This window comes from Gadus chalcogrammus, chromosome 19 (assembly GCF_026213295.1).
Source record: "Gadus chalcogrammus isolate NIFS_2021 chromosome 19, NIFS_Gcha_1.0, whole genome shotgun sequence".
Taxonomy (NCBI): Eukaryota; Metazoa; Chordata; class Actinopteri; order Gadiformes; family Gadidae; genus Gadus; species Gadus chalcogrammus.
In genome coordinates this window covers 8,525,171-8,537,493 of record NC_079430.1, presented here as the reverse complement: position 1 = coordinate 8,537,493, position 12,323 = coordinate 8,525,171, and the positions used below count along the sequence as shown (strand labels likewise).

The 12,323-nt window shown below is 48.1% G+C and overlaps 1 protein-coding gene across 9 annotated transcripts in view; it reads left to right on the top strand.

Moving 5' to 3' along the window:
• Positions 1 to 12,243, top strand: part of prrc2b (proline-rich coiled-coil 2B) — a 29,414-nt gene extending 17,171 nt beyond the window's left edge. For 2 of the 9 annotated variants that reach the window (XM_056578751.1, XM_056578750.1), the window contains exons 21-34: positions 410 to 709; positions 1,010 to 1,111; positions 1,348 to 1,528; positions 1,869 to 1,966; positions 2,386 to 2,513; positions 3,019 to 3,259; positions 3,638 to 3,787; positions 4,196 to 4,275; positions 4,427 to 4,499; positions 4,984 to 5,193; positions 5,724 to 8,929; positions 9,519 to 9,654; positions 10,597 to 10,701; positions 11,613 to 12,243. In XM_056578751.1, coding sequence (XP_056434726.1) covers positions 410 to 709; positions 1,010 to 1,111; positions 1,348 to 1,528; positions 1,869 to 1,966; positions 2,386 to 2,513; positions 3,019 to 3,259; positions 3,638 to 3,787; positions 4,196 to 4,275; positions 4,427 to 4,499; positions 4,984 to 5,193; positions 5,724 to 5,933 — 1,773 coding nt within the window. In that variant the 3' untranslated portion in view covers positions 5,934 to 8,929; positions 9,519 to 9,654; positions 10,597 to 10,701; positions 11,613 to 12,243. Of the gene's footprint in view, positions 1 to 409; positions 710 to 1,009; positions 1,112 to 1,347; positions 1,529 to 1,868; positions 2,009 to 2,382; positions 2,514 to 3,018; positions 3,260 to 3,637; positions 3,788 to 4,195; positions 4,276 to 4,426; positions 4,500 to 4,983; positions 5,218 to 5,693; positions 8,930 to 9,518; positions 9,655 to 10,596; positions 10,702 to 11,612 lie in introns of those variants that run through there. The other 7 variants (XM_056578747.1, XM_056578746.1, XM_056578748.1 and 4 more) reach the window with 6 other exon arrangements.
• The last annotated feature ends 80 nt before the right edge of the window (positions 12,244 to 12,323 follow it).

Here is a 12,323-nt window from a genome sequence, read left to right as displayed (position 1 = left end):
CTACACTTAAAGCACCCACAACATAACCCAGAACTCTGAGCTGAACCTACAGCTCAATTCCCATGCCTTTTCCAGACGTAAGGCCTGTCTTGATGACGTGCATTGGTTTTAATTCCACACAATGCATCGCAGGCACTCAAAACGGTCTGCGCTCGCAATCACTGGCATGATTGCGCTGTCATTGGTACCGCATTAGCATCGGCTGATTACCTACAGAATATCTCCCACCGTGAATTGTTCCATTTTGTGCTTTACATGTATTGTGTCTGCCACCTTCTTCTTGTCTAACCCCTGACTCACCGCCGTCCTGTATAACGCACCTCAGACAGTGGTAGTAGCGCCGTGTAGAGCGCCTCTGTGTGATGAACGGCCCTCTAAACGGACTCCCGTGTGGCCTGGTGCCCTCCAGGACTCGGACGCCGGGCCGGAGCAGAGCAAGGAGCAGCACAAGCCCGGCCCCATCGGCAACGAGCGCTCCCTGAAGCACCGCGGCAAGGGCCCCGAGGCGTCGGAGCGGCTGGAGGGCGTGGGCGGGCCCATCAGCGCGCCCGTCAACGGCGTGGACCTCCACGGCGACCCGGGGCTGCCCGGCCCGCCCATCGAGTTCGGCGTGAGCGCCAAGGACTCTGACTTCAGCCTGCCGCCGTGCTCGGCCGCCGTGGCCGTGTCCAGCCCCGTCGCCAAGCTGCAGGACCCGCTCAACACCAACGTAAGCGGACCGCCGCCGCCGCCGGCTCGCCCGTAGCCGGGAGCCGCCTCGCCAACAGCTTGACGCGAGATGAATCGAAAAGGCTTTTAAGTTTAGATCCAGTGGATCTAAAGTGATGGCTCTAAATCTCAAGGTTTTGTAATGGTCTTGAATCTGATGGGCGGACAAGATGAAGCTTGCAGTGGTTTGAAATGGCGAACGGGGAAGACAGACGTCATGCTAATTTGCCCCGTTGCCTGAACCGTTTGAATGGAGCCACAGCCGTTGTACTAACCCGTCGTTGTCGTCGTTGTCCCTCAGCCGGCTCTGAACCAGGGCATACCCATGCTGCGCTCCAACCACCTGCAGCCAGGCATGAACCTCAACACCATGTCCTTCCCCAGCGCCGACCTCACACTCAAGGTACGCCGAGGCTTGCCTCAGAACATGTGCATTACCGGGAGTTGATTATTGAGCAGTCCATTAGCCCAAAGAACTCTACAAGTAGACTGGACCCAGATCCTTTCATAGAGAAGGCCTCAGCACTGGTTAGAGTGTGTGTGTGGCCCCTGCTTTTATCCCGTAAGGGCGGTGTCACTGAAGGGTTGAATGAGCCATTTGATGGCTCTTAAAACATTTTAAATTCTGTTTTTCCCCAGATGGAGTCGGCCCGCAAGGCGTGGGAGAACTCCCAGTCACTCCCGGAGCAGGGCTCCCCCGTGGGGGGCGTGTCGGGCTCCCAGCCCCCCTGCTCCTCCAGCGTTAGCTACAGCTCCTTCGGGGGCGTCTCCATGCCCCCCATGCCGGTGGCCTCCGTGGCTCCCTCCATGTCCCTGCAGGGTACACTGCCCCCTGCCTGTTCATCATTGAATTGCATTGCAGTTGTTTATTTATATGAATTGCTGTTTATGGCTGCTTTTTAGTTGGATTTTTTTCTCCTCACAGTTGGTCCGCTTTTTGCAGTTCTTAGTAAAATAAAAGTATGTTTTTAACGACGTGCTTTTATTTATCTGTGATAGTTAATTAGTTTTATCGGCATGTAATCCGGTCTCTTCCAGCCCTGTGTAACCCTTTAAAGATACGGCGTGTATATAACGGGTTAAAGTGCTGGTTGCAGTCGAACTGAGCCCTTACCCCGCTGTCCCTGCCCCCCCCCCCCCCCCCCCCCCCCCCCCTCCAGGTAACCACATCCCCCCTCTGTACCTGGACGGTCATGGGTTCCCCAGCCAGCCGCGCCTGCTACCCCCTTCCATGGCCCAGCAGCAGAGCTACCAGCAGGTACAGCCCCGCCCTACACACGTCCTACATCAGGGCTACAAGGCAAGTTTCCGTCCGTCCGTCCAGAATGTGTGTCGAATGTTACCGTGTGCACAGCCAACCTTTTGTATTACTTGATGAAAAATATGGGACAAAAAAAAAAAGTGTCCCAAGTACGACCGGAGCGAAAATGTCTTTGTGGATACTGTATGCGTGCACAAGCAAGGTGACATTGTGATGTGCAAGCTTGATGTTACCTTGGAGCGTCTTTATTCCATGCTGATCGACAGTGATTTAAATAATTTCAACGACATCCCGTCCTTCAAGTGTAATATTCTACAAAATAGCCGGGCGGCCTTTGGCTCTGGCCTCTTACTGGGAGGGGGTCGCTCCTGACACCAGCGGCGATGGTAACCGGGTCAACCCTTCTCTTGCAGCAGGCCCAACAGGCCCAGCAGATCCCCATCTCCCTGCACAACTCCCTGCAGGCCCAGGCCCAGCTGGGGCTCCGTGGGGGCCTCCCCGTCTCCCAGTCCCAGGAGATGTTCAACTCTATCCCCCCGTTCAGGTGAGACCAAGGCGGCCAACGTGGCTACTTTCTTCGATTTTTTTTTTATTTATTTTTTTTAAAATTTCTTTATTAGTCATAACCCCTTGATGAATCCATCTCGTTCTCTAGGGGGTCCTGTACAACATAAAGCACGATAACAACTTATTAAGAACAGATTTCTTTATACAAAAAATCACTCATTTGTTTTGACAAATCACGTTGCTCGAGGCAGAGATCTGTTAGCTGGCGATTGGCTAATAAAGGCCAACTAGTGCGTACAACGCTGTGTACACGGGCCACTGTAGGAAGACTCAGAAAGATCCCCTTCTGTAAGCTGCGTCCACTTGCACAAAGGAGTTTCTTTTCAGTAGGACGTCTCCGTAAGGACACCGTGGACCAGGCTGACCTCTGCCCCGTTGAGGCTCTGCTTTCAGGCTCTGTGCTGGCCGCCTGTAACATAGTAGGACCGCTACATCCAGGATTAGTGTTGAACCAGTCCTCCTCCTCCTCTCCCCGCCCACAGGTCCCAGGTGTACATGCACCCCAACCTCTCCCAGCCCAGCCCCCTGGTGCTGTCTGGGGGCGGCCAGCTCAAGGGCCCCTATTCCCCGTTCCCCGGCATGCAGCCCTCGGACATGGTCAAGTCCCAGTCGGGCTCCCACTACCAGCCCATGAACGGCAGCCAGCCCATGGTCTACGACAACCAGATGAACCAGGGCCCCGGCATGGGCTCCTCCCAGCTCATGGACTCCCAGCTCATCCAGGTGAGCGCCCCCCCCCAAAGGCCTTCAGTCAGGGTTGCACCGCTGGAACAAAGTCTTTGCTAATACGGATTGGCTGATGTGTGTATATATATATCTTCAAAATGTTGTGTGCATACAAATACATTCAATGGGAATAAAGCGTCCCCTTTTCACGTTATTCAGAACAAAACCTAGATTCGGCTATAGGCTAGTCAGCCATTTTGACACCATCAACCTTATTTCAGCCCATTCATCGGGGCAAATGATTGGTGCCCTCAAATGATTGGACAGTCCCATGGGCTAACACCATTAACATGCACTCGTTAAGGCATGCAGCCATGTGTCCTCGTCACCATGGAAACGGTTTGACCCTCCCCCCCTCCTCCTCCCTGCCCCCAGGTGGCCATGCCCCTGCCGGGCTCCCAGCTGCGCTACGGCTCGGCCCAGCAGCACCTCATCCTGCCCCAGTCCATCCAGCTGCAGCAGGGCCAGAACCTGTCGGTGGGGGCCCCGCGGCGCATGATGCCCCCCGGCTCCCAGCAGAGAGAGGTGAGCCCCGTCCCGAGGCCCTTCACCACAGACCCGTTGGTGACCTCACGCAACTGGGCGTGTCCGCCCAGACCTATGATGGAGAGAGATGGCCGCTGGTCTGTGCTTGTGACGCGGGACTAGATTCTATCCGTTTCCACGGACGCTTGTGCATGTGACGTCACCGACGGCTTGATTCGTGTCGGGTCTTAAAATAGCCAAAGTGGTTAAAGAGCAAACAAAAAGTCCATAAAAAAATCTAAACTGTACAAAAAAATGGAGGCAACTGCAGACAGTGGTCTCGGATAATCACTTTCCTATCATTAACGTGACGCTCGGGGTTATTCTCCGTTGGCTGTGCCTTAACGCCGTCTCCCCTTTGCCTCGCCCTCCCTCCCCCCTCTCTCCATCCCCCTCCCCCTCTCTCAGCCCTCCCAGATGGAGATGAAGGGCTTCCAGTACGCCGACAAGCCCAGCCACTCCCCGGGCCTGCCTGGAGGGTCCTACAGGTGGGCAAGGCATGGACACGAGACGTTTCTACCTCCTCACTAGCTCAGCGGATCATTCAGAAATACCCGTGGCCGCGCTGTTGGTTTCCCCATTGGCCCGCCCTCGCTGACGCGTCCACAGGTGTTTATTTTCTCTCCCGTCTCTTCCCAGGCCGGGGTCCGCCAGCCCCAGTGGGAAGCCGTCGGGCCCCGGGGGCCAGCTGCCTCCACACTACACCCAACAGGTAAAGCGCACTACAACACACTGTTCCTCCGTGGGCCCACTCCAGAGATAAACGTCTGTAGCCTGACGTCGCTACATCATTTCACAAATGCATAATATAGTCCGGGTCCTCTTGCTGGTATTATTTATTTATTTTCAAGCCGCGTTGTCAATGGGTGCAGGCGCAAACGCCTCTGGACGCAGTAGGACAGACCGACAGCCAATCAGAGCGACGGAACCACGCGTCGGCAGAAGCCAGCTTAGTGGTTTCTTGACCGTGCCTGCATGGCGCTCCCCTAGGGCGCTACTCTGTGCAGTCACACCCGCCACACACACACCTGCTGGAGGAACTGGTGACACCAGGTCTGCTGGAAGTCTGTCCGTCTGTCTGTCTGGAGGCGGCGCCAGAGCTCATAAAGGTCGAGCTGGTAGTCTGACCACGCCCTGTTCAACAACCCTCCTCCCCGTCTCCATCTAATCCTTCTGCCCTCCCTCCCCCCTGTCAGGTGGCCCCTCCCCAGGGCAGCATGGTGATGCACATGCGGCCCCCCACCACCGGCCCCTTCCCCACCCCCATCCAGCGGCCCGTCATGCAGGTCAACAAGCCTGTGATGGTCCGCTCCCCCCCGTACCCCAACCCCGGCCGCGAGCCCCCCCACCCCACCGCGTCCTCGGCCCCCGAGCCCCAGATGAAGGGGCCCGAGGACTGCGTGAAGGTGAGCCACCCCATGTAAATATAGGTAACTAGATTTAATCCATTACTCTCTTCTTCTTCTCTTCTCTCTCTCCGGGGCCTCTCCCCCCGTGCCTCCTCTGACCTTGTCCTGGTTTAAACATGCACTGTGTCCTCTGACTGTTGATCTTAAGTGTTATGTAAAAAAAAATACATTAATATGAAGGTAGTTTTTAATTTGTCCAGTCTGTTTTTATTTGTGGCTTATTATGACCATAAATCCATTAAAGTGGGTTCAATTACTATCAGCCTTTCTTATACTATTTTAAGGTAGTATAGTTGTGGTCAGGATACAGTAAAATAACAATGAGGATTAACCTAACAAGAATGTAGTGATAAGGATGTCCTTTATATCTGCTAATGTTAATTGCCACTTGTGTTACTTAGCCTTTACTTTGCCCCCTTGTTGCACCCCACCACCCCCCTTCTGCCTGCACTGACCGGTCCCTTGAACTGCCTGTTCTGTTGCTCGGGTCCTAACAGTAGCCCACTTGCCTCTCCCTCCTGGAGCAGAGTAAGCCCGTGGGGGAGACCCCACGCCCGGCCCTAGGGCAGGACCCAGCCCCGCCGGCCGGTGGGCCCACCAGCAGGCTCCAAGACCCCCTCTCCCCCCCCTCCTCGGCAGGCCAGGCCAAACCAGCACCGCCGCCACCACCACCACCGCCACCGCGCACCGGGGCCATCAAACCACCGGCCGCCAAGGCAGAGGAGGGAAAGGCCTAGCCGGGGTCCTCCCAGCTCCCCCCACAACGTCCTGCCCGACCAAACCCCCTCCCTGTAAACCAAGCCCTCTCCTCCATCACCCCCCCCCCCAACCTCGCTACTCCCCCCCCCACCCCACCTCCCTTCGGCAAGGGGATGGGTGTGGGTGCTGCAGAGGCCACACATGCTGACGGGAAACCAACCCCCCCCCCCTACAAAAAACTGTCTGACACGGGACACATATAACTCCACCAAACGTATAGAGATATATGATTATATATATATATAAATGTATACAGACACAATAGACACTCTTCGATGCAGACCTCCTCCCAAAATCTTTTATTTATTAACGCTGATGTCCTGTGTTTTCCTTTCTGTCCTCGCTCGCTGCTCTCTCGGAGAGGAGCCTAATGGAACGGAGAGGATGTGTTTGTTTTTATGTTAGCTTTCTATAAAGTCGGGGAGGGGGTTGGCGGTGGCGGTGGCGGGGGGAAAGGCACCACACAGATTATTAACACGTTTCTTTTGTTCTGCGAGCCGTCTTGCCAAACCGTAGTCTTTTTAAGTGGACTTTGCCCTCCGGACAGACTCGCCCGGCACGCGTCATCCGCCGGACCCCCGAGTCTGTCGGATGTTTTCAAGAAACAACACGGTCGAAGCAGAGGGACACCTTGCATATTAATTTCCTTTTGACCCTTTTTAGCAATTATGGAGTTGGATTTTTTTTCTTTCTTTCATGTCACCTGTTTGTCTCACTCGAGGACTTGTTCTTCAGAAATAAAAGAAATCTTAACCGAAGTTTTTGATCATGTGTGTCCTCATGGCCCAAGTGAAGTGAACCTCGACAACGTCACTTGGCGAGTAAAAACCGACAGAACTGCATAAAATCGGTAGAAAAACTTTTTGGTTTTCCTCCAGGGAACGTGATATTTGCATAATTATTTTCTAATTTGTTGCTTGCTCTTAATGTATACCGAAGCAAAAAAAAAATACACAAAAAAAACAACTGCAAAATCTAGCGGACATTTCGGCGCAATCATATTACTTCCATGGGATCGTCACTGGCATCGATTCAGCGTGTGCATGACCGGCTGGACGTATGCAAAATAACAGGACTCTCATTCGGGACTTTGCAAACCATTTAAAGAAAAGAAAAAAAGACTGACGAGAAGCCGGTGTACATGATGCGACAGCGTGTGGATTTCTATCCACTCTCAAATCTCTGTGCTTGCTCTGTAGTTCTGGGTGGGGGAGGGGATTAGGTGGGGTACAACATTGACAATTACAATTAGGGCATTTAGCTGACGCTTTTATCCAATGCGACTTACATCGGTTAATACACACATTGACCCACATTTCTAATGGATGTTGACCGCACACCCCAACCCTCACCCGGCTTTCCAACTAAAGATAATGGAAATGTTTGCTTTGTTGTCACCTTTCTGTTTGGGTTGTAATGAGTTTGAACCTCTGTTACGAGGAGTGTATTAAATGCATTATATTTTCCTTTTGGTCCCAAGATGAGGGTTAGCATTTTCCTTTTTTAGGGTGCCTCAGACGGATGCTCTGTAATTCCAGTAGAAACCAGATCTTGTGGTAATTCAGGTCATCTTGAAACAACTGAAATTTGATCATTTAGCTTCTGGTCGCTCCAAGTGGCACTAGCAATAAATGCAGTCCAACTATAATCACAACCATGGTCCAAAATATATATACCTATAGTTTTCATTTTTAACAGTTGATCATAATAGGGAGAGACGTTTAGTGTTGCTTGTTGACTTTCTGTATGATCTTGGCTAAAGCTTTTTGTGAGCACTGCGATTCCAGTGGACTACGAAGGAATTTTTGAAGTGTCTGTTCTCTTTGGAAAATGTGAATCCGTTTGCATCATTTATTCATTTTTATATTGTTTTTTTTGTAAAGGATGCTCATTTTGAGCCTCGCTTTGCCAACGTCATTACTGGTTATTAATGTTACTGCTTAGTATAAAAGTCATCCAAGACACTACAAAAAAATGATTTATCCTTCATGACAAATGTTTCACTGGTATATCTGTAAATGCCATACTCCACTGTAAAGTCAACCTTTTTGTCAGTAAGGGGAGGTTATAAAACATGCTCTTTTTTTGGGATATTGTATCACTAGTTAAAAGTGGGTGTTTTAAAATGAAAAAAATACAAGGTCACTGATGTGTGCACAGATTGAACAGATTTCAGTTTGTTTTGGCTGTGTTTTTTCGCCTCTTTTAACCCTTACTGCTGAGGTCCCAGATGCTACTTTATTGTACCTGCACCAAAATGTCGCCCTGTCTATATATTTTTTTTGTACTTTCGAGATGCATATTTCATTTTATCATTGGACCAGCGCTTTCTAGAGCTGTTCCAGCGGTCTATTCTATCAGATCTTCATCCTTTACAGATATTTTTGGTCATTACTTGCCCCTTTCCTTGTTTAAAAAGAGCTTATTAAAGAAAATAAATAAAGCGGTGGTGATTTTGCAAATCTACTCCTGTTTAGGCTGTTTACCTTTTTTTTTTTTTCTATTGATGTTAAGAAGGTAAATGGTGACTCCATTTGTTTCTTAAAATAAATGATGAGAGTTTCCAGTGTTTCTGCAACCAAATCATACATTTTATTACACAAGTCTACTTGATTTTGGGATTCCATTGTGTGCCCGCTTGGCTGAACACTGAAATAACATAAAAAATATATTAATCTATAAACATAAATATCGTAGTATGCTTTGATTAAATATATTAACGTTATATTTTACAAATAATGTATGAACACAATACGCAATTGTCAAAGTGGCAGTGCGTTGGAGTGACGTCAGAGGGACGAAATTCCTTAGTTTTTTTTTTCTTTTCCGATCACAAAGGGGCCTGTCCAGACTTCTCCGTACTGAACTCTTCTCCGACTTTGTGGACGACTCGGAAGACCCGACACGTTTCAAATATATCGCTCACATTGAGCAAGATCGAGTCGCTAATCATCACGGAGAGTTGCTAGATCAGGTAAACACAATGTTAAACCTTTACACTGCGTATGCCGTCATCTGGTGCAGGTAGAGGATCGCTGTTCCTCATTCTGCGCTCCGTATGGACTTCGTGTGCAGTTTACGCACACACCTTGAAATCAAAATACGTTGTTCAACCTTTAAGTAACACGCCGATTATAGTCTTATCTACTCGGCATATCATTCGCACGTTTTATACCGCAATCCAACATTCATGGGGGTATTTTAAGCAGTTTGCTTAATTCCAACTTTCTATGTCTTCCTTTACTAAAAGTATTATTCGATGATTTAGAAAATATGAATGAGATCAATACCCGGGGTAAATAATATTGTTTGTTAAAGTACTTATTCCGAACTACTTTCACCATTTGTTATTCTTTGGCACTTTTGCTGATCGCAAATGCAAATGTCAAAGGCTTTTGTGAAAGCAAGGACAAGATTGGTTAATAGCCTATTCATGAATAAACAACTGCATAAAAAAATAACAAAGTTATATTAATTTAGTGTGATACAGGTGTGTTTACATGTATTCAAAAGTAATGCATTGTGTGCCGATGTAATGCGTGATTGCTTGTTTTTGACTGCAGGATGTCTACGAAGGGCGGAGTCAGGGCCGACGAGGGGTTGTTGATGATGCAGGAGCTCGACGATCGTCTCAAGGAGCAGATTGACAAACTGGAGCACCTCCGCCTGGCCTCCACAGAGCTGAAAGACTTATCTGGGGTACATTGCTTAAAAGGGAAAACAGGCTTAAAAAAAATTAAAATAACCCAATATATTGTCAGGAAAAGCATATTATTATGCATACATCTCAAAGTTGGTCGGAATGGATTGTCCTTAGTTTATTATTATAAACTATAAAACAAATCTGAAATCCTTAATGTAGGGGAGCCCCAGTGTTTCCAACTGATCATAATTGGCGTGGGTTTAAATTGCTTGGGTGAACTTGAGATGCTTGGTTTGAATTTGAATGAAAAATACGTTAGGAGATTATGAAGGCTCCTTTCCTCTTTATGGATTTGACCCCATCTTAATTTTTGCTAAGGTCTATGTGGAGATACAAATAAGCCTACAAAATGCTTTGACCAGGTAGTTTTCTCGAATAGTGCCCACAAACCCACCAAACCACATGTTTTGATTGTGTTTGACCAAACCACTACGCATTCTCACAGTAGACATTAGAGACTGAGAGGCGTGCAGCTAGAATCCTTAGAAGTTATTCTTTAAAGTAATGGATGTCCATGGCTTGCTAACTGCCCAAATTCAGAACATACATTCACCGCAAGAGGGGTGGAGTTGAACATCCCATCTTGACATAGAAATTGTTAACAATTAAACTGGTTCTTAGCAAATCTGTGAAATCGCATTTTTTTAATGCATTTAAATGTAAAATGCAGGCTCCCAGATCACCTTAGAGGGATCGTTATTCCCCTCCATAGTTTCATAAATTAAGGGCCTCAAAAATACAAGGAAATATTTTGTTTGTATAATTTGTAATGCTTGAGTAACGAACACCTTGACTAACCTGAATAACATATTTGGAAATACAGTATGGCTTTCTGTTGTTCTTCACTTCAACACAAACCTATTTTGAGACACTTGGTCCATATATGACTGGTCTGTGTGGTATTTATTTTATGATTTCATGATTTTCCCTCATCCCAGAGCAACGGGGATCTGAGCCAGTCCATCACGGACCATCTCGATTGGTTGAACCATCTGTCCGAGCGTGTGGAGACTCTTCAGATGAACACAACCATTTTTGCACAGGTAACAATCCTTTAGGTGGTGGGAACCCAAAATGAAAGTCGTCGTTATTGAACTTGTTATTTGATTATTCATTCGGAGAGTCCTTTGTTCCGAAGCGACTTAAAGTGAATCAATATACAGGTAATGAAAGCGCAGGTAGGAAAGGTAAGGGAATCTTGCTCAAGGATGTCCACAGGGACCCCTTCGGCTGCGAGTCCACTCCACCACTGACTAAACAAATGCTTCTATTGACTACACTATTCTTCCCCCAAATGAATAACTCATGCAAAAGGACAGAATGTTTACTGTCTCTGAGAAGGGACATCAAACATCATCACAGATCTGCGTATACATGCAGGACACAAAGTAGGTTTATGGTTTTACTATGTATGGCCATCCGGGGTTCAGTCGGGTTGCAGTAGCTCAGGACCTCTCAGTAGCCCTCTCACAACTGGTGGGTTGCCAGTTTGATCCTTGGGTTACTCCTGGCTGAAGTGTCGAGGTGTTGGTGACACCCAACCCCTGACTGCTCCCAGTGAGCCTGTCAGTGCCTTCTAGGGTGGTACATGTTGCTGTAGGTGTTTGCCAATGCGTAATGGGTTAGCGTGGCTGTGTTAAGGCTGAAACATGCAGTCCATTTGTATATGAGTTGGTTCTGTTGAAATGCTTGACTGACTGTGGCTCTGGCAGAGAGCTTGTTAGAGCTATCTGAGTTTATATTGTGTTTGGGGGGGTTGCCCATACAAAAAGTACTGGGTTTGATCGCCGACAACATTCATTCAGCCAATAAACGAACCGCACCGTTTTAAAATGTTTTACAAGGGTTTGTCTTCATGCTCCTCTCTTAGCCTGTGAATGGTACACTATAGCACGATGAGTCTGTGCTGCTATAGTCCTTTTCTCACAAACAATGGTTGCTGCTCCTTTTCCAGATGAACCCAAAGCCTCGCGCCTGGGGCGGGAAGCCCGGGTCCAAGCAGAACCCCCACAGGGGGCGTTACCATCTGGCGGACGACGCCCAATCAGAGATGGGCTGGCCGACTATGCGCCGGCGCCGGGACAGTGATGCTGGCTCTGAGATGTCGTGTTCCTGGTGAATGGAGTTCTGGACGCCATGTTGAAACGTTGAAAGAGGATAGAGAAATGTTGTCTTTTGTCTCAGTTCATAATAAATTGTGTCATACTTTTTTCTGGGCCATTGCAATGGTTTGTGTTTTATTTTAATTATTTGTTTTATTATAATTATTACACAACAAATTGTCCAACATTTGTTGTGCTAGTTTTATGTATACTTTTATAGATACATTGCTGGATGGTGCAGGTTGTGTGATGTACTATTTTGAGTTTATGAAGGTTATGAAGGTATCGACCAGTAGGTAAAACAATTAACTTTAACGTTTTTTTAGTTTTTTAAGTGTAAAGAGTGGAACCAAAAACAAAATGAACAAAATGTTGTGTTGAATAATGTTTCTGATGATTTTTTTATTTGTAGTGGCTTTCATTGCATTAGATACATTGTCTATTGACAATGTCCAAAATTATTACAAAAGCGGATGAGGTCATGATAAGTTATAAAATAAACCAAATTGTGCCTGTAGGGGTCGCTGTGTTTCCCTACATGTTGTTGTTACTGTAGGCAACGC